Source organism: Amphiura filiformis, chromosome 18, assembly GCF_039555335.1.
Source record: "Amphiura filiformis chromosome 18, Afil_fr2py, whole genome shotgun sequence".
Lineage (NCBI taxonomy): Eukaryota > Metazoa > Echinodermata > Ophiuroidea > Amphilepidida > Amphiuridae > Amphiura > Amphiura filiformis.
The window spans coordinates 16,191,000-16,210,985 of record NC_092645.1 but is presented as its reverse complement, the minus strand read 5'-3'; the positions used below and the strand labels follow the sequence as shown (position 1 = coordinate 16,210,985).

Here is a 19,986-nt window from a genome sequence, read left to right as displayed (position 1 = left end):
GATGTCATGTGAAAGGTTAATGTTATAATTAAGACTTTGGAATTCCCCAGATTGAGCATAATGTGAAGGCAGTAAATGGCCCAGAATAGAATGGGGTTTTCCCAAGCTTGGTATATAATAAGAAAATGTAAACAATGATTCACAGTTGATAGTGTTGATCTGGGCTATGCTTACAGTCCAATTCCTTGAAAGAAAGGAAATTACAAACCAGAAATATTTTATGTAGTCAAAGTACTACTATTTACCAGTGTTGTCGGAGAAGATCTAGAATACGTCAAAGAACGTTATTCTCCCAAGAAAGGAAATATATTCTTCTGTCGACTTGCTGAAGTCTGGTATTTTGATTCAACGCAACTGTCAAAGTAAGTGGGGACAACTGCATCGCAGTCCTGCTTCCTGAAGATATTGTGTGAAAGGTGGAAATAGCACCAAATTTGGAGAAAGCAGCGCAAGGAGTTAAATTTGGAGAACTGCGCAAGGAGTTTAGCATAGGAGAACTGCGCAAGGAGTTTAGCATAGGAGAACGGCGCAAGGAGTTTAGCATAGGAGGACGGCGCAAGGAGTTTAGTATAGGAGAATTGCGCAAGGAGTTGTAAACGTGTTTGGAGAACACCATTTTCCTGTAAGGATTTTATACGCAAGGAGTTATCAATGCAAGTGTACCAAGGACTTCGCTGACTGTCGCAGGACAAGTGAATAGGGATATATTACATCAGTCGTCCAGAACATTACAAGAACTTTATGATCACCAAGAAGAAGAATGCTGGCTAAGTACAAAATAGATAAAGAGTGATTATATTTGATTAATGTATATGTGCATTTGTAGTCATTATATTGTACCAAACGAAACTTGCTTTCAATTAAAGACTTAGATTTTGTTAGCTTAAACGAACAGTGTATTTGTGTTGTGCATTCGTGTGAGTTCGGGTAAAAGGTGATTTTGGCCTTGAGTCAAGTACGACTCGTAACACAAGGAATACAAAGTAATTTTATCATCAAGTGACCCACATAGAGAAATACGACATCTATCGTGAGCCAATCTGCATTCTGTTGCCTGCAAAAGCCGACGATCAGGTAAAAATTATAAAAGGAGCATGACCAGATATTTTTCTTAATTTCATGATAAGCTTTGCTTTTCGAATCAGTCTGTAAGGTCTTATTTGAAATAATGACTATAATACTTTTCATTAAAATATGCGTGCTTGTTATTATTACCTATGATGTTAATAAATCATAAAATTGTATTGTTTCAGTTGTCCAGTAGATGTTACTGAGCGAATGACCTTACCAAGCGCTATCGCTCAATCCGCTTTTGTGAAAATGTCTTTATGGGCAGTCAGTCAGACAGGTGTTCAACGATTCTTGGCTGCAAAAAGTAAAAAAACAAGCACAAATGTACGTATCATGCATTCTTATGTTATTTACAAAAAACGCATCAGTTAATCGCTGATTACGTCATGTTTTCTGCATACGGATGAATACCAACTTACTAAAAACTGTCCCGTAGAGCGCTGTTCCATTAACTTGGTGGCCAACTATCGAGTGGTGACATGGCATACTAGTAAATTGCCTTTTCAAGTCAAACAATAGCTAAAAATCAACAACGTTGCCCTCTAGAGTTATTGTATTACAAATGGACGGTTATAATGACATATGATTCGTCGTTATGAGAGAATTACGACTTTGGACTGCATAGGAAAATTGTCAAGAAAGTGGCTTGTGCCCCCCATCAGGCCCGAAGGTCCCCAATCAGATCCGGTGGCCCATCACGCATCATGGTCGGTGCCACCCTTCAAATAGGATAACTCACGCTATGCCACTGTCCACAGATTCGGACTTTACCTGGACTCAAAGGCTCCTGAAGATTGAATATTGTGGGGGGGGGGGGGGGGGGTCCAATGAGTCTGACCCAAGAAATCCGAGCGGTACATCCCCGCATGCTTTGTAAACCCGGGATGATTGAAATATGCATCTACAACTGAATATCAAATCATTTTTCGTCACAACTATTTCTGATTTTTTCGAACCAGATCGGCTTTGTTGAATTTACCTTTCTATGGATTAATATTTCTGTTGGCGTGTTTTGAAGGATTGGTGTTGTACGCATTTTATCATGGTAAGTTTTTAACATTAATGGCTGATGTTTAAGTATTTTATTTCTTGTTGTATTATTATATCGCTGATCAAAGTGAAAGAAGAAGAATTGCTCAATGTATTCGCAATGCGGAATTGAGGGTTTCAACAGCTACACCCCACGATGATACTTTTTGGCGATACATGCAGCATAACTCACCAGTTAACTCCTAATATGTTGGTCCTGAAGAAGTCGGAGCTTATATCCGAAGGCGAGCCAATTGAAATCTCCACTGTAAAAGTAACATATTTTCACAACATTGTTCACTGATAATTTCATAGTCTAAAGATCTATGCCTATGTGTGCTAATTGATTATATTTTGGCGGATTTTATTATCTCTTTATTTGATTTATACAGGTGATATTTCCTCAAGTTACTCATTCGCAAATACTACAGACAGTCCAGGTAAAATAACGTTATGAGATTTTACATAATTATTGCAATAGTCAAATGTACGATATATGCATCACTCAATTCAGTTGTTCAAATTCTTGCTACACAATATGAATGATAGCCAGTGGCAAAAACAATCACTGACCATCTAGGATTCGAACCTGGGTCTTATGAGCTAATGACTCACCTGGGGCAGATCCCTACGATTTCGGAAGCGATTTTCAAATGAAAAACCTTTTGCTCTGCTTCTTGGATGATGAGGTTTTAGAGGATCAGGATCAAACTGCATACTACTTCTTGATTAAAACTTTTCTACTCTCCCCAGCTGACTTATTAGCTTAGTTGGTAGAGCATTGAACAAGTAAAGCAAAGGTCCTGGGTTCGATTTCTGAATGGTCAGTGGATATTTTTTCACTGACTATCATTCATGTTGTGTGCATGTGATAAAACCCGAATTATATTGCAAAGTTACAAATTTAAGCCATCAATTTTTAATACCTTGCAGGATTTGACAACGGCAGTATGTTGGAACCATTACGAAGACAACCACCAAACTATACATCACCAGATCAGGTTGGTTTGTCATTTAGCCTATAATTGAAGACAGTATTAAAAAGACTAGTTTGCGTCTTACGTCATCTGTCAATCAAACTCGAGCAAGGTTTGTTTACAAATGTCGTGATGATGAGTTGCTGAACGTGGCGGTAGAACCGGGGCCTTATTGTTAATTTTGCACGTTCAAATACACAAACCGTCTCAAAAGGTCGGTATAAGTTCTGAAGACACAATTTCAACAATTGCAAAAGTAGCTACGTAATTGTTCGCCATTTTCTGCAATTCTTTATCTCTGATCAGCACCAGACGAATCGACCTTTCTTTTACGCGCTATTTAATTATGTCTTTAATAAAAGTTTTGTATTTTGTTAACCCGTTTCATGCGGCAACACGCTTAGTTTAGTTAGAAGAAATTTTCAATCCATAATCAATTAGTAGGTTTTCATATCATGGTTTTTATTAGAATTTACATCATCTTATAATGCCTGCAATATTATTAATACATTGTACATTTCAGCATAACTATTAATAAACCATCTTAATATTGTTGTATTCAAGATTTTGATATATTTCATCAGTCAAGAATTTGGCAATCTTCCGGGTTATCAAGGACTTTTTATAGCCTGTCTCTTTGCCGGATCTTTAAGGTAATGTAACATAAAGTTATCAAACAAGTTATAGCAAAAACAAGAGATTTAAAATGAGTGACCAGTACTTACCATTCTATACCAAACACGCCAAACGAGCACAGGCAAATTTGTCCACTGCATGCACCATCTCAGCAAGGAGTTAATCACAAGAAAGCCTCAGTGAGGACAAACTGTCACTCACACAGGAGTAATTAAAAATATCAGTGAGCAAAATAATTATACAGAAAATGCATGTAAAACATTAAAAACAAAGGTGATCAACATCCCGGAACAGAATATGAATGTTTTTTATCAAGTGAAAGCAGACAAGTTTGGGAACTGACAGTGATACCAAATTTCTGATATTTTCTTGTAACAGCACGGTTTCATCTGGTTTGAATGGTTTGACCGCGGTAACATTAGTTGACATCATTCGACCATTCAGAAAATGGAGACGTAAAGATCAAGACAAAGCTGATTCGCAGAGTCGGGAGGAATCTGACACAAGACTGAGCAAAATTCTTAGTAAGTGTCAGCGTGTGTTAACTTAAGCATGTAGAAAAGTGACAGGGTGTATAAAGTCTGAAGTCCATTTCATACAATTAGTCCTTTTTATCTAATCTGGAATTGTTCGTTTTCCTGTGAATCGGATGTTGTGTCATAGGTCGAAGATGAGCCAAACGAATGATTGGTGCTGTCTAAGGTTTGGCTCATCTTCGACCTGTGACACAACATCCGATTCACAGGTCAACGAACTTTTGCCGCTTTAACATCAGTTGGCCTGATGATGCATCTGAGATAGGATGTGAAATATTGCCAGTCATAAAACGTAAGTCCAGTAGATCAGATTATAATCTCAAATTCATAGCTAATTATACCTGGATGAATGATAATCTACAAAATCGGTTTTTTTTTCTCACTTTCCTCATTTATATAGCTTTGATTTATGGTGTTGTTGGTCTCAGCCTGGCATTTTTAGCCAGTAAATTGGGCACGTTGTTGAAACTAGCCTTTTCTGTGTTTGGTGCTTTGGGTGGTCCACTGATTGGAGCCTTTCTACTTGGGATGTTATGGCCAAGAACAAATACAAGGTACAGTTGTGTGTTTAAAGAATTATTAAATTGTATGCTTCTGTATTTTTAATTAACTTCAGTCAATATTCTCTGTTAAGGGAAGCTCAAACTTTATTCACAATTGAAGGTTGTTTAGTTTCAAGATTATAAATGATGTTAAGCTGTTATTAACTGTAGCTGCGACTGCTTTAGAATAAAATTATTTGTAAGTGAGCCCTGCAGTGGCTGTCATCTAGTGAAAAGTGATGGCTCTGAAAAGAGCTTTTCATGATTTATATAAACCGGTATTTGAAGATTTTAATCTTATGTACACCGCACTTTGTACCAGTAGCAGTGGCACATCAGATTTGTTTTCTTTTGGGACACGGAGGGGGGGGGGGTGGAGATAAATGAGAGAACTCTTCGCCCAATTGCAGGATCTTCAGTGCATTTTTGCTCTGACTGGGGGACGTTTAGGACAAAGCACAAGTTAAGGGATGTCAGGAAAAGATAGTAACTTCGAAGTTTCTGCTTACGCATTTATGGCTTTCAAATATAGTTTTCAGTAATACGACTAACTTTGCCAAACTACATGTTTACTATTTGACTATTCAAATGCAGAGGTATACTGTTGGGGGTTATAGTAGGAGCTTTACTGGGACTAGTGATGTGCATTGGTAATTTCAGTCATCAGGATAATCTTGAAGATTCCTTTGCCCTATTCCAGGTAATCATTACATTTACTATTGCATTCTATACATTTCTTGATGGTTGCCATTTATTAAATTTTGAACAGTTCCCCTTTTCTTCCTGCAAAGCTTTGTCCCCACTCTGCAACAGTCTCAAAAATTACATACAATCAGTCTACATAGACGTACAAAGTAAATGGACCTCTGAAACTGGAGGTATAAGGATAATTATTAATTTTCAGTGCACTGCGTATGTAAATGTTACTTTGGCGCGCCAACTGCTGCGCGATTTGTACTTGCCGAGCGCATCACGCTCTTTACGCGTCGCGTTTTTTTTAACACGCAGTACGATTGACGCAAAGCATCGACCCCCGATGCCACAGATTCGGTTTGTACTTCTATGTGGATAGACTGTACATAGCCTAGATATTAAAGGCAAGAAAGGTCGGCAACAGTTTTGGTATATTGCAAGACTACACGTTATACTGATAATTTGGTCATGCTTATCACACATTTTTTTTGCAAACCAAATTTCTTTCCGCAGGTTTCGTTCTATTGGTATGGTCTGTTTACGTTGCTTGCTACTACTGTCATAGCTGTACCGGCAAGCGAGATTATAAGGCATTTCTCGCCAGCAGTACGAGAAAAACAAGTAGACCCTGTGTTACTGCTGTCCATTGTCAGGTATCTAAAGTACATGTTTTACACTATAGCTCACTATTATATAATAGATATGTTCGTATTATCCAAACACGTTAAAGTCTGCTGTAGTAGACTTGGAGATAACAGACATGATAACAGTACTAGCATATCCTTTAGAATGTCAACAATGCTCCGAAAAGTTGCTTTTGCCTTGTTAAAATACGTAATTTTCGCCATTTTCTGCTATTCCTTTTCTCCTATCAGCACCAGACGAATCGACCTTCCTTTTACGCGCTCTTAACCGATCAAGGGTCGTAGTTCTTTAAAAAACCGTCTGTATATTTTTAATGAAATAAAAGATCGAATATAGGTAATTGGTTTTTTTAAATCTCCTTGTTCACAATACTCTTCGAATTTTTCCAGACCTTTTGTAGGAAACGATACAGAACTTGACGAAATGAAAACTAATACGAAAGAAAAGAAATAGTGTGAGAATGGCTTCGGTACACATGGTACATTCAGTATTGCAGCTTCAGGGAGGAGCTATTGGAGCTTATTGGTTAGAATTGGATCAGGCCCGAGATACTGCGATCGCATGACGAAGGGTGCATGACGGCATTTTATGATGACCTCAAGCAGCCAGGTGTATTTAAAATATCTGATTAATGCCATGAAAACATCTTTTCAATTTAAGCTAGTAACGGTGTCTAAATGTATTTGATAATATTACAGTTGAAACTTGTTAACACAAAATTCCTTATAACACAAAATGTTTTTGGAATCCTAGACCTAACTTGTACATTATAACAACCTGAAAACACAAAATCCTGTTACTATAAACAAAAATAATGTGTTAACGAGGTTCCACTGTATACTTTTATCATATTATCACTTAAATTATGTATTCTATGTAAATTTTATATCTAATATATTATCTTTTATGTTGGATTTCCATGTGATTGATTTTATTTGGTGCGACTGTGGAGCTGCTGCGGCCCGATCGATGGTACACAAATATGACGGCCTCAAGGTGCAAATTTATTGCGCTGTCCTGATTCTGAATCTAGCCAATCAGAAGTCGTCTTTCTGCGTCCATTTTGTTTTAGCCCCTTCTTCCGCCAGTGAGCTGAATCAAACTGTTAGTACGCGTAAACTTTTGAAATGCATGGATTTTACATGAATTGTACCTTGATTATGAAGTTTAACTTAAAATTATGAATTACCCTAAAATAATGAATTTTACCCTAAAATTATACATTTTCTCTTAATAATGGGGGGAGGGCGACTATGCGACAAATTTATTGGGATGACCACCCCCCCTCCCGTGTCCGGAGCCACTGCTAGTGTACATGTTTGTGTCCACCAATTTCAATGGATATTGTACAGCGTGTCTTATATCGTTATCTTGGATTGGATATCCATTAATATTCCTTTCCAACTTTTATATGGTGTATCAAAATAGTAGTTACCCTACAGTTTCCAATGATTATGTTACAAGACCAGAGGCGTAGCCAGCTTTCTTAGTCAGGGGGACAAAATTAAAATTTTGGGGGACATCTTCAGGAGGGTTATTTCACAGCGACTCCCATTGGAGGTCCAAAGCAGTCTCAGTAATGACTTTGTTAGGCCTATATCTATATATGAAGAGCTCTGTTGCAAAAGCCTTTACATCCACTTTTGGCTGAAATTGAGTTATTGGCATGATATTATAGTGTGGGTAAAAATACTCATTTTGGTGGTTGTTTGTCCTTCATACTACCTTCCCTTCCTGAGGTATTGTATATTTCCCGTTTGGGAAATCTTAGGGAATTACCAGAAATCTGAACTTTAAATGAATATAGAATATTGTTTTGTTTTAAATTTTTGTTGTATAATAGTAGCCTGGAATGTTCTTTACATATTAAAACCAACAGGAAATGTTTTTGGGTCACTATGTTTGAAAAAAATTATTTTAATTAACAAAACGTGTAGCTTCGGAAATACTCAAAAAATGCCATTTTACTGAATTTAATTAAAAATTCATAATAAAAAAAAAGTAAATGAGATATTTCAATTTTTCTTTTTGATTTTGAAAACATTAGTCAAGATACATAAAGTAGTGCAAACAAACGGGTTCAAATTTGATTGCAAAGGTGGTTTATAGAAAAGGGGTAAATTTATTTTGTTGCCAAAATTGTACCAAACCTATTTTTTTTTTTTCAGTTGCTATTCATCAACACTTTATCCAAACTCAAATTGAATAAAATCGAACGAGTAATACGTGCACAAATAAAAAAGCTGTTTTTCTCAAAAAGTCAAAAGTGGATGTAAGGGGTTTTGCAACAAAGCTCTTCATATATGGGACGCATTCATGTGGAGTATTATATTATTCTCATTATCTTACTGAGCCTCGTCTGGTAAACTAATATTACAGCTGTAATTATAGTAAATCATAATAACAGTCAGAGCTTTAGCCTGTTAAACTAATTTAAAAATAAAAATGAACTGTATTAATCATAGTTACAGTAGGTCCTAATAAAAGTAATATGAATACGTAGTGCAGGTATTTTCTAAAACTTTTTTGCGATTTTGCTGGTTTTCTTGAATGTATGTTTGTTTCTTTGTTAGTGTTTTGTTTGTTTTCTTTTCTTTTGTTCTTTGTCATGTCCAAGTGACGAAGAGTGCAGGGTTAATGAGCCTATCTATAAAGCTTATAATATTCTTATTTTAAAAGTGGAAGCCCAGCAAATACAAAAAAGCTTATGCGAATGATGTCGAAAACGTTTTGCGTTTGCTGGTAAATTGTGTATATTTTAATAGATATTGTATCTCATCTTATAACAACACATCTGAAATAATTATGTGTAAAGTATTTGTATCTAATATATAATAACACTACCATACTTACTAAATATATAGTAAATCACGGTTGTTTAATGGCGTGTATCAAAGTGTAGTCATTTTTAAGTAAAGTTGAACAACGATGGCGCTATTTATCTTAAATCTTGTTTGCATCATTATAAGGGGTAGACACTTGTAAAACGGTATTAGAACATCAGAAAAAGAATAACAAATGGCAAAGAAGATTTTATGTAAATAGCGCCCTCAATTTGCACTGAAATGTACAGTTTATAGAATAAAAATACAACAGAAAAGCAGAGAAAGGTGAATAAATTGATATAAAACGGAAATCTATCTTTAAAATAGCTCAAACATATATGTGTATGTTAATGTGATAGCTGTTGGCATGTCCAGGTCTAGAATTAAACATTATAAAATGTTTTGTTAGAAAATTAATAAATGATCACATCAAACAACCGTGAAATACAGACATGAACCATTGTGTAATACTTTCTTTCATCTCCATTTTAGGTTTCACCACATGAAGATATAAATCAGGTATGACTTGCGTTCATTTGCAAGTCACTTGTTCAGATGAGTCCTCAGTAACCTGATATGTGACCGTACAGCACAAATTGGCCGTAAATGTCCTAAATTTTATTCTGAGTTACAGTGTAAAATGTGCATGAAGGTCGTATTCATCGGTATCTCAAGTTGCTTCGACAAGTATCTCAAGATAGTCAAACACCTTTTAAACCAATCAATAATCCTATTGTTGAAGAGGATAAGAAGCTTCTACCTTCTACGTCTATAGAATTATTAATAGCGCTGGTCTTTGTTTGCTTTAGCTAAATCCTGTTAGGTAAAAGTGGTAGGTTCATTGACCGCCAATTATGACTGCCTGATATTTATTACAAGCAATGTGGAAAAAGAGACACATGTAGACACGAAAAAAGGTACCATTTTGTTGAAGGAGCAAAGTTCAACAAACCATAACCCCGCTTCGGGATATCGGTTGAAGTCAAATTATATACCATTTTAAAGCTTATGATATATATTTTTGAAACACGAAACAAAACAAAATTGACCGGGGGAGGAATTTATGGTTTATTCCTCGTGTACAGTAACAAATGATCTTCGGAATAATTCTGGCTTACCCTGCGCATAAGTATGATACTAACCCTAACCACAACCCTATCCCTAATCCTAATCACAACGCTAATCCTAACCCTATTCTTAACCCTAACCTAACCCTAACCAAAGGGTGTTTCAAGTATACAGTTTGAAAAATGCCACTAGATTAAAAGGTATTTTGGTATTTGGTCAAAAAACTAAAGGTGATAGCTGAATCAACTGTAAAATCCCTGGCCTGTGACCATTAATAAGGACTCGGTGGCTATTTTTGTGAGCCGTGTAAAAATGCAGTTGCGCGAAGCCAATTGAAATAACATGTAAATCACAGTTTCACCATTTTCTTTACAGTAATTGACAGAACGTCTTGTAGAATTGTTTGGAAATCGTGTGATTGATTTGAAGCACCAAGTGGAATGGCCCCTAAGATCTCCTGATCTTTCACCGTTTGGTTTCTTCTTGTGGGGCTATCTGAAATATAAGGTTCTCACAAGTCCTCCTGCATACCTTGATAAACTCCAGAGATACATAACTGCACAAGTTGACATCCCCAGACAGAACAAACCTCTCATAAGACGTGGTGTGAATGCCACGTTGAGGAGAGCTAACAATGAAAATACCACTGGAAAGAGCAAATTCTATTCTAATTCTCATTTGAATACAACCACCAATTTGTGTAGCTGCACACGGTTTCACTTCCCAAGTAGGGGCCTAGGGGGCCTATATTGATTGGGAAGGCGCGATATTCAAATGCAAATAAAGTTCTGTGGCATGTGTGGTTTCGATCAATAATTCCTACATGTTAAAGGGCTCTTTTCAATATGAATTTTACCTCATTATAACAAAATGTTGAACTACATTATAATAAAACGGGCCAAATGACAACATGGCACCACAATTTACCGCACGGGAGCGCACGTTTCTGTCGACGAAGTATCCAATTTCCTATAGCTAACCGGGTTTCATGTAAGGGAGGAGTATATAAGAATGTGAACAAGCTCAATGTGCATGGGACACTAAGCAACAGACAGCCGGAAGCGTCAGGCAGACCACGAACTGCTAGATCACAAGTGAACATTGCTAGAGTTAGACATGCGTTACATCAAGACCAAAGATAAAAAAAAAAAAAAATTGCAACAATTCTTTTTTTTATTTAGACGTGTAGAATTTGCTCTTTCCAGTGGTGTTTTTATCTTTAGCAGATTCCTTGCAGATCTCGAGTTACATCCCCTCAAACATGAGTTTACTTCTTTTTGACTCAGCCTGTACAGAGGAATGGTGGCCATGCCCTGGTGGCCATGTGGAAGACTAGGACTGTTAATTACTGTAAAGAAAGTGGTTCAACATGTGATTTGCATGTTTTGATTCAAATTGACTTTTACTTGGCTCACAAAAATCGTAGCCACTGAGTTCTTAATAATGGTCACACGCCAGTAATTTTACAGTTGTGGAATGACAAGATGTTGATTCAGCTATCAACTAAAGTATTTTGACCAAATCCCTGACCAAATACCTCGTACTTTTTAATCTAGTGGCATTTTTCAAACTGTATACTTTATTTTGATACATCCTGTATTTGCAATCATGTTAACTGTGCCACAGATAAAACTACCATTAAATTACCAAATGTAACCACCTTCTGTTGTCATCTCTAAGTATGCAACATATAAACATTCATGATCTATACTGTGATGTGCCCTGAGTAATTTGATTTAATTTAATTATTTAACTTTGTTTACAAGCTGAAAGTATTTCATGAGATGGGAAACCCCCTTGGACGTGCAAGACAATGGTGTGGAAAGTCATTTTGGTATTCCCCCAAATTATTGTAAACAAAGTCAGATCTATGTTTGGAACTTGGAAATCCCCAGTTCAGTATATTGCACTATAGTCAGAAAACCCCCAGGAAGTGATGTAATGTGAAAGGTGAATGTGTATAATTAATATTGGGAAATCCCAAGATTGCAGCAATGTTGTGAAAATGTGATTGAAGTAATGGTTTATTAATGGTTTTTTTGCATGAGTACTGATATAAAAAGCTGGAGGCTTTTGTTGGGACTTTACAGAATGCCGTGGGAGATTGAGAAACTCCACATGTGTGTGATGGTCTTCGTGCTTCAAAAAGAAGTACATTTTAACCAGTTTATATAGCCAATAATTGAGCTAATTTTAATACAGCAACGAAGAAGACAGCGAGCACACACAAAAGTGCTCTTCCTCATCAAAGGATTAAAAGTTCTTCTGTCAAATTGCTGGAGTTTGCTGGGTTTGTGAAGGCCACGCATCTGTCAAAAAACAGCGGAGCTGTGTTAAAGAAACCTGTTCCCTGGAAAAGAGTGATTGGTGAAAGAAACACCATTTTTGGAGAAGCGCAAGGAGATACATTTGTGGAGAAAGCATCGCAAGGAGATATATTTGTGGAGATAGCAGCGCAAAGGAGATTGGAGGAAGCATCATCATTTTCGTATAAGGATTTTATACGCAAGGATTTATAAATGCAAGTGTACTATGGACTTCGCTGATTTTCGCAGGACAAGTGAATAAGGATATATTACATCAGTCGTCCAGAACATTGCAAGAACTCTAGGATCACCAACAAGAAAACAGCTGGTTAAGTACTGATATAGTAAAACTGTCATTGTGTGATTTTATTGTATATGGCCCATTCCATGTCAACTCCAGGGATGTGCACCGCAGCACCTCTTCAATTTTTTTTCTTTTTCTGTGTGGTGGTAGATATTGATGAGAAAGTAAAATCCTGAAAATTTGAGCTTCATACTCCATTTCGTTTTCCCGTGGCATCAATTTGAAATTTAGGGGATCAGCGTAAAAATGTGTCGCAACGCGAAAGACGACGTTTGGAGGTCCATAAATGTATAAAAGGGAACCCTTTAAAACTTTGAAAAGTATGTATCCTGGGGTACTTTTTGGTGTAGAATTCAAATCTGCTATCAGAAAACTTTTAACTCTTTTACTTTAAAAGATATAGGGCCCTCAAAATGCAACTTCGTCCAACCAGGACCAACTTTGGGGGGGTCAGAACTCCAAAAGTAAAAATAATTTAACGTCAATGTTTTTGCCAGTCAGAGCCCTTTGGTAGGACATTACTCTTATCCAATATTGAGCATATTAGAATACATTTAGCTGAGATATTACCCATGGAAACCACTTTTTTTACATTTTGACACCCCTGAAAACCAATGTCAGACAATTTGCCCCACCATCAACTTCAGGTATGTTGAAGATATGTTCTTGGACAACATTTCTGAGAGATATTGGCTTTGGTTCTTGATGGCTTCAACACATTAGTAAGGTTTGCCTTCTCCATAGAGTTGTACACATTTTTGATTTTGCATGTATAATGATTTCATTTGTACAACTCTATGGAGAAGGCAAACCTTACTAATGTGTTGAAGCCATCAAGACCCCCCTGAAAACCAATGTCAGACAATTTGCCCCACCATCAACTTCATTTTGATATTTGAAGATATGTTCTTGGACAACATTTGGAGAAGCAAATTTGCTAATGTTCTTGAGCATCAAGAATTAAAGCTAATATCTCTCAGAAATGTTGTCCAAGAACATATCTTCAACATACCTGAAGTTGATGGTGGGGCAAATTGTCTGACATTGGTTTTCAGGGGGTCAAAATGTAAAAAAGTGGTTTTGCATGGGTAATATCTCAGCTAAATGTATTCTAATATGCTCAATATTGGATAAGAGTAATGTCCTACCAAAGGGCTCTGACTGGCAAAAAAATTGACGCTAAAATTATTTTTACTTTTGGAGTTCTGACCCCCCCAAAGTTGGTCCTGGTTGGACGAAGTTGCATTTTGAGGGCCCTATATCTTTTAAAGTAAAGAAGTTACAAGTTTTCTGATAGCAGATTTGAATTCTACACCAAAAAGTACCCCAGGATACATACTTTTCACAGTTTTAAAGGGTTCCCTTTATACATTTATGGACCTCCAAACATCGTCTTTCGCGTTGCGACACATTTTTACGCTGACCCCTAAATTTCAAATTGATGCCACGGGAAAACGAAATGGAGTATGAAGCTCAAATTTTCAGGATTTTACTTTCTCATCAATATCTACCACCACACAGAAAATGACAAAAATTGAAGAGGTGCTGCGGTGCACATCCCTGGAGTTGACATGGAATGGGCCATATGCGATATTGTTATTATATGTACCAATCATACTCTGTTTTCAATTAAAGACTTGGATTTTGTTAGCTTAAACAAACAGTGTATTTGTGTTGTGCATTCGTGTGAGTTCGGGAAAAAGGTGATTTTGGCCTTGAGTCAAGTACGACTCGTAACAATACCAATACATTTATCACACTATTACCAAATAACCAACTTCTGTTTTCATTTTTTTATTATGTAGAATAACAATATGATATCATATGATATGACATATCATATTATATTATATTATATTATATATGATATGATATGATATGATATGATATGATATGATATGATATGATATGATATGATATGGTATGATATGATATGATATAAATGATATGATGTGATATGATACGCCGAATTGTATTATACAAGAAACACATCAAATATATACGAGTGGATATTCATACGTAGTGGTAGATAAAATGACTAGTGAAAACGTTCCAGGTGAGCGAAAAATAGTGTAGTGTTGAAGTTAAAACTTTAATTCACATCAAATATAATGAAAGAAACAAAATACACATATAAAGCAAAAATATGGACCGTTGTACAGAACAACTACGGTAAAGGTTCCCTGTACTACCTAGACCTGCCAGCATGCCTCCCTGTCCGTGCGTTTTGAAATCAAACTGACAAAAATTCGGATTTTAAATGTGCAAAACAAATAAATGACTGCTGCCCTCATTCGTCAACCCTGCAGGGTTACAGAACATAAAACGGTACTAGCTAGTGTAGACCACTAGTAGAGGTAGTCTAAAGCAGATAACGTACCAGGCTTATTGACACCAGGCTATTGTCAATAGCCTTAGTCCTTCGGCCCATGGTCTCTATGCGTAATTATAGATGGCCAGGGATTCACTCTATTATTATAACAAATTATTTGAAGCAATCAAAGAGCACTAGGAATAAAAATTGTAGTGTAATTCACGCCAGACACAATTTCCTTTAATGACAAAAAATAATTTTTGGTACTGACATAACTGACATTGACTGACCTGTCGGCATGCAGCGCCATATTGAGATCCGTTTCGCAGACAAGGTTTACATTTTCACTGGCCCACAAAACATTGACAGGTCGGGGTTGCTATCAATTTTTAGACAAGTAACTTTCCGACGTTCATGTTTTGTGGGGAAATTGCGTTAAAATAATTGTAGCATCCTACTCATTGATAATTCCTGCTCGAAGTTGTAACGGAACCAAATTTGTATGGCAATATTATGGTGGCCAATGTTTTAGGCAAAATATTTACAGGATGGACATTGTGGGCAATGGGCAGGCTGGATGGGCAAAATAGTTTACGGGTGGGTACCATTTTAGGGGCAATTAGCACCTCATGCATTAACCATGTTCTTCAGCTCGTTCGTTCGTAACATTCGCTCATTTGCTAGTTTCATACTCTCATGCGCCTTATCGCTGAGCAGAGTGACGCATGCGCATTGCATACAAACGGATGCAATCAAGGCTTATCGTTGGCTAATACGCCATGCAGCAACGCGTCGGCGTCATCGCGTCGGCTTACACGCGACGCGACAAGACGCGCTCTGTCCAATAACGGTGGCTGGGCAACAATTAGGAAAGAAGGAAATGAAAAGGAAGATTTATGAAAGATACATGAAAGTGCTAAGCATGTTAAGGGGGTTGTGAACACAAATAAAATCACAGTGATACAGGATGGAATTATGGAAAGCGCCGGTTAATTTACAAGTGTATGTTCAAATAAATATATTAACTATCTCACATTTGTCTTTATTATCCAATGATCATGAAAATAACAAAAATGTCAAACTTGAGTACAATATAGGCATTTGAACATGTTTAATGTACACTTTACGAGATTCTCTCGAGCTTGTTTTGAAAGTAATCGTAATATTTTAGTGACAAATTTCAAAATATTTCACTTTTTTCCCAACAAAATTGTACACACTATTAGTGTTAAAAAGTACACCAAATGGGTTCAATTGGGCCTTTATTTTGAAAAAAAAAGCCAAATTCTTATGGGCCCATGCCGCTCCCACCCCCTCTGATACGCCCTGCGTCGCGCAAGTGCGATGCGTTAGCCACCATTTCGAACTTCTGTCATCTTTATGTAATATATTGGTGATCCCACCAATCGAGAATTCATGGCTACGCGTCTGTAATCTGGCGTTCTACCTCAAGAAAAACGACCACAAAAACTCAAAATCAAGGTATAATGGGCTATTCCAGTTAAAATCCACACTTCACCTGTGGAAGATTTTTGAAATATCTTTCACAGAGGGAGTATTTTTTTCAAATGTAATTGGTCAGAGTTAAACATTTCGAAACCTATATTATGTATATGTATTATGGCTTTAGCTGTATAGTATCTTCCATAACTGGAGTGAGTGTTTCAAATAGAAGTTACCCAATTGTCTATTCTATTCAAAACTTACACTCCCTCTGTGGAAGACTTTAGCTAAGTCTTCCACAGGGGTAGTGTGGATTTTAAATAGAATAGCCCAAAAATAACTGTCACCTTACTTCTTACTTACCTTACTTCTTCGCTACCGAAACTAAATTTTCATTGTTACAAAATTGAATAGGTCATGTGTACCTGTAAGGCTATAGACTGCAATCTGCACGGGTCATTTAATCATTATTAGTAAAAATAATTACATATACTTGTAGTACTAATATTTCTGAAACCAGTGCCCATAACAATTGACAATACTAATTATAAACCATTCTGTGGTTTACATATAATTATTCATAGAATATTAAATTTAGATAAATCAGGTATATAGTGTTGTTGAATTTTCAGCAGAATAAATTTGACATTGAAACATCGTTTGATTCAATTTTGAAAGTATGAAGCTTAAGAAGTATTTCAGCTATGTGCATACATATATATAAACAGACCCCTTAGCCGGGGAGGGGTGGTGCGGGTGCGACGTACCTCGCTTAAATCGACAAAAGGTCCACTTTTTATGAGAAAATATTAAAATTTACCTACGAAGTGTCAAAGTAGAAAGACACATCACAAAGCTTTTTCATATTAAACCATTCAAATATCAAGGGGGTTATATCCAATCTAACCATGTCCACATTTGGACAATTCTGCACCGCCTGATCACAAATAATATTGTGTGATCCTATGAATAGATAATTGAGGAATTTTGACTATAATAATTACGTCTTTATTTTCCACATCATTTACATTAACATCAACATTAAACAACAAGCAAGCATATATAAGAATAAAAAAAAAAATAAAAAAAAAGACAAGTAAAATGACATGGAGGAGATGATCAAAAGCCCATGGGGCCAGAAGTGATCATCCCCAAAAACATTTATCACAAACAAGATTTAATTAATGTTTTTGTCACCACAAAGGAAATTAACACCCGTCCAATAAAATGACGACCTAAGCATCAAAATGACGACCTAAGCATTAATGTACACCAGGCACAAAAAGAAACTCGTCAGTTATATTCATCCTTGCTGTCCAATAACTTGATAATTTTGGATTATTCTGAAATATACATTTTGTTAATTGGACTTTTCTTTCTCATTTGACACCCTGTTCGTGAACATTGAGCAAGAATTGAACAAGATATGCCCAGTTAGCAGCCTGGACAACCAATTCTTTAGAAATGCTTAGTCGCGCTGAAAGTCGATCGATACATGTTAAAATCAGCACAATTCAGAGATACACCTTTTTGCTATGAAATTAATTTTCTCGGTCAAATATAAAGCAATATTTTTTTTTCTTCAGTAATGTCAGTTAAAAACTTGGTGCTTGGATATACATTTTTTTTACAAATCCTGGTGTTAAAATTAAGCATCAAATTGTGTCTTTTAGCGTGATATTTTTGATTTTTATAGGCCTTCAGTTCGCACGCGAGCTTTTTACGGAATTCATTTTTAGCGTCTCAAACTAATATAGTTTGCTAAAGAAAGATATTTCCCACCTCTGTAAAGCACATCGTGTGGGTCTATATATTATAGTTTTGTTAGAATTTCCGTTTTTATTTTACCCTTTTCCTTCATACTCAGAAAATGTCTAACTCAGTACTTTTATCTCGAGAGCAACCAACAGAAATAGTCGATATTTCCTTCGTTGTTTATCCAGGTCAATTTTCCATTGAAAGCAAATTGCCCGACCAGCGATGTGGTAGCCCAAATCCCCAATTGAGTGTTTTGGTTAAACATGATCAGTAGGAGCGCTATAGGCCTGGGAATTTCTTTGCTATATTGAAGTTCTAGCAACACTGTAGCCATGCCGGTATTCCTATTAAACCCAGGGATATCGATCCACAATGCTAGTATTAGCCTTAGATTTCACTCGTTGATTTTGAAAAATGGTCAGCCGGCAGTTAAAATAGTGAAATGAAAACGCAAATTCTGACAAAACTATGATATATCGGTCACGGTGATGTGCGTTAGAAAGTTGGGAAAAATCCTTCATTAGCGAACTATCTTACTTTGAAAAGCTAAAAGGTTGATCCAAAAAAAGGCTCGCGGACAGAGTTTAAGCCTATCAAAATCGAAAATCTTACACTAAATGACTATATTTCAAGCCTAAGTTTAACACTAGAATTTGAAAAAAAAATACAGTATCAAGCACTACAATTTTTCCTGACATTTACTGAAAAAATGAAAATGATTGCTTTTCATTTGGCCGAGAAAATTAATTTTACATCGAAAAGGTGTAACTAAAAATTTAGCTCATTTCAACACCAAATTCGATCGATTGTATTGCCTCATTAAATGACTGAGTGAGCCTTGCCAAACAAAAGAATCGGTTGTGCAGGCTGCTAACTGTGCCTCCAAACTCTCAAACCCCAAAATGAAAAGTTGCAATTTTAACGATTCAATTGTGCCTGTTACACTGTGCTTTATTGATTGGCCCGTGGTGCTTGTGTGCAATACATCGACGCGTTCCCATTGAAAATCGTTGAAAATGCAACTTTTGATTTTGGGGTTTGAGGCTTTGGAGGCGCATATCTTGGTTAATTTTTGTTTGTTTTTCACGAACAAGGGTGTCAAATGAGAAAGCAAAGTCCAATTAAGAAAATGTATATTTCAGAATAATCCAAAATTATCAAGTTATTGAACAGCAATGATGAATATAACTGACGAGTTTCTTTTTGTGCCTGGTGTATACACAGAATTAGCATGCAAAATGTGTATATAAATTAAGAAGCATGAAATTACAACCAAGTTTTATTCAATAAATATTTCTTAAATTGATTTCTGAAAGTTTTAACATTCATAGCACTTTTTTTTATTCGAGAGTCATTCCAAAGAGAAGGACCTGATTTCCTGACACCTTTACTCGCAAAGTTTGTTTTTCTTTTCTGAATATCATAATCATTGTTTTTAATAGTTTTGTGGCTATGAATTTCATGTCTTTTACAAAAGTATTCGTTAATTATGTTTGTACATAAGTACACTAAGTACTATCTATGTTGCAATGGTCGATCTACAGTAAATAATTCCAAAATGAAACTGAGAGTAATTTATGCAAATCATAAAGAATATCAAACTTCTACATAATGTAATTGAGGTGCAGAATAAATGCATTACCTAATATACTATCGGTCCAAATTAAGAGTTTCATTTTTCCCATGCATGTGTAAATTACTACATGCATTGAAAATACAATAATACGGTTACCTGACGAAAACCTTTCATGCATTTGATAGTTCGAATCAGGGACCGTTTCGGGACGGTCCCGCTTGAAGTAAAGCCAAGTTCCTATTATCCAATCCTAACTTGGCTGT

General features: G+C 36.2%; 1 protein-coding gene and 1 long non-coding RNA gene across 2 annotated transcripts; both read left to right on the top strand.

Annotated features, from left to right (window-relative positions):
- Positions 1 to 2,062: 2,062 nt before the first annotated feature.
- On the top strand, positions 2,063 to 4,263 carry LOC140138990 (sodium-dependent multivitamin transporter-like). Its single transcript, XM_072160771.1, has 5 exons — positions 2,063 to 2,116; positions 2,493 to 2,540; positions 3,034 to 3,101; positions 3,642 to 3,730; positions 4,092 to 4,263. Exons 3-5 carry the CDS (start codon positions 3,051 to 3,053, stop codon positions 4,261 to 4,263), a joined length of 312 nt encoding a protein of 103 aa, XP_072016872.1. The 5' UTR covers positions 2,063 to 2,116; positions 2,493 to 2,540; positions 3,034 to 3,050.
- Positions 4,264 to 4,655: 392 nt separating this feature from the next.
- Positions 4,656 to 6,131, top strand: LOC140139556 (uncharacterized). Its single transcript, XR_011857166.1, has 3 exons — positions 4,656 to 4,803; positions 5,386 to 5,491; positions 5,998 to 6,131. It is a non-coding gene; the product is annotated as an uncharacterized lncRNA (long non-coding RNA).
- Positions 6,132 to 19,986: the final 13,855 nt, after the last annotated feature.

Coding starts and splice junctions, on each gene's coding strand:
- LOC140138990 (XM_072160771.1), top strand. CDS start 3,051: ATGTTGGAACCATTACGAAGACAACCACCAAACTATACATCACCAGAT. Junction 3,102..3,641: donor ACTATACATCACCAGATCAG/GTTGGTTTGTCA, acceptor GTTGTATTCAAG/ATTTTGATATATTTCATCAG. Junction 3,731..4,091: donor CTCTTTGCCGGATCTTTAAG/GTAATGTAACAT, acceptor TTCTTGTAACAG/CACGGTTTCATCTGGTTTGA.